Source organism: Asparagus officinalis, chromosome 7 (assembly GCF_001876935.1).
Source record: "Asparagus officinalis chromosome 7, Aspof.V1, whole genome shotgun sequence".
Classification (NCBI taxonomy): domain Eukaryota; kingdom Viridiplantae; phylum Streptophyta; class Magnoliopsida; order Asparagales; family Asparagaceae; genus Asparagus; species Asparagus officinalis.
Window position 1 is genome coordinate 150,539,170 of NC_033800.1, and position 1,233 is coordinate 150,540,402.

The window sequence follows — 1,233 nt, forward strand, 5'->3', positions numbered from 1 at the left end:
CAACCGCTGCTACCTGACACTAGGGTTAGTCCCCTCAACGATGTTCTTGCTGGTCACTGAACAGCGGGGCCCACTCTCGACCCCAATCTGCACCCAACGGCGACGAGACCGAGGGCAGCTAAAATACCGAAGTTACCCCTCTCCGAGCTAAAACCCTTTCTAAAGCCCTTTTGTCTCTCACTAGCTCACTCATCAAACCTCTCTTTCCTCTCTCAAGGGCCTGTTTGGATTTGTAGGGGGTGAAGGGAAGTTAAGGGAAACTGAGTGAAGGGAAGGGAAGGGAAGGGAAGGGAATTCTCTTTTCCCTTGGTTACACCCCAATTTGGGGGTAACAATTTTTATACTATTAGGGGGTGAACCAAGGGGAACTAGGGTGAATTAACTTCACCTCCTAAGTGTTCCCAAACAAGGTGAATGGAGGTGAATGGTTCCCCTAACTTTCCTTCACCCTCATTCCCCTCAATCCAAACAAGCCCTTAGGGTTAGGGTTTTTGAGGTGAAGATGGTGGCGGCTGACAAAGGGAAGAAGACCAAGGTCGCAGAGGGAGAGGAGAACGAGCAAATCGATGGAGAGCTCGTGATCTCCATCGAGAAGTTGCACCAAGGTCGCAGAGGGAGAGGAGAACGAGCAAATCGATGGAGAGCTCGTGATCTCCATCGAGAAGTTGCAGGAGATCCAAGACGAACTCGAGAAGGTATAAAATCGATGGAGAGCTCGTGATCTCCATCGAGAAGTTGCAGGAGATCCAAGACGAACTCGAGAAGGTATACAAATTTTTCACATATAATCGTCCATAGGGTTTTCCCCCAGAAACCACCTGACATAGGTGTTTTCGCCAAAAGTTGGTTCTGTTGAGGAATTCATTATATCTTCGTTTGATTACAACAAATTCAAAGAAATAGTCTTTTTATAAGACATTTTCTACACAACAAAGCAAAAATTACAACTCTTGAGAAAATAACACAAAAATCGTCTATCGATTCTTGTTTTTGTGGGACTTTGCCTGTGCCGGGAACGCTTTGGTTCGTGGACCGCCGAATCACAGATCGTGAAGGGGGTTTACTGATTCTGACTTCGTTTATCGAAGTGAGAAATTGAAACGATATCTTATCGAAGTAAGATAGTCGTTCTTCTTAAAATCAAGTCAAAGCTTAATTTCAAGGCGTTATATGAAAACTCAAATCTGCTCTCTCTGCTCTGGATTGCTCGAAAATATGCTCGATCCTCCTCAG

General features: G+C 45.5%; 1 protein-coding gene across 1 annotated transcript in view; it reads left to right on the forward strand.

Moving 5' to 3' along the window:
- Positions 482 to 1,233, forward strand: part of LOC109850768 (NAP1-related protein 2-like) — a 27,010-nt gene continuing 26,258 nt past the window's right edge. Inside the window, exons 1-2 of the mRNA XM_020420839.1 lie at positions 482 to 582; positions 723 to 765. Coding sequence (XP_020276428.1) covers positions 503 to 582; positions 723 to 765 — 123 coding nt within the window. The 5' untranslated portion in view covers positions 482 to 502. The remainder of the gene's footprint in view (positions 583 to 722; positions 766 to 1,233) is intronic.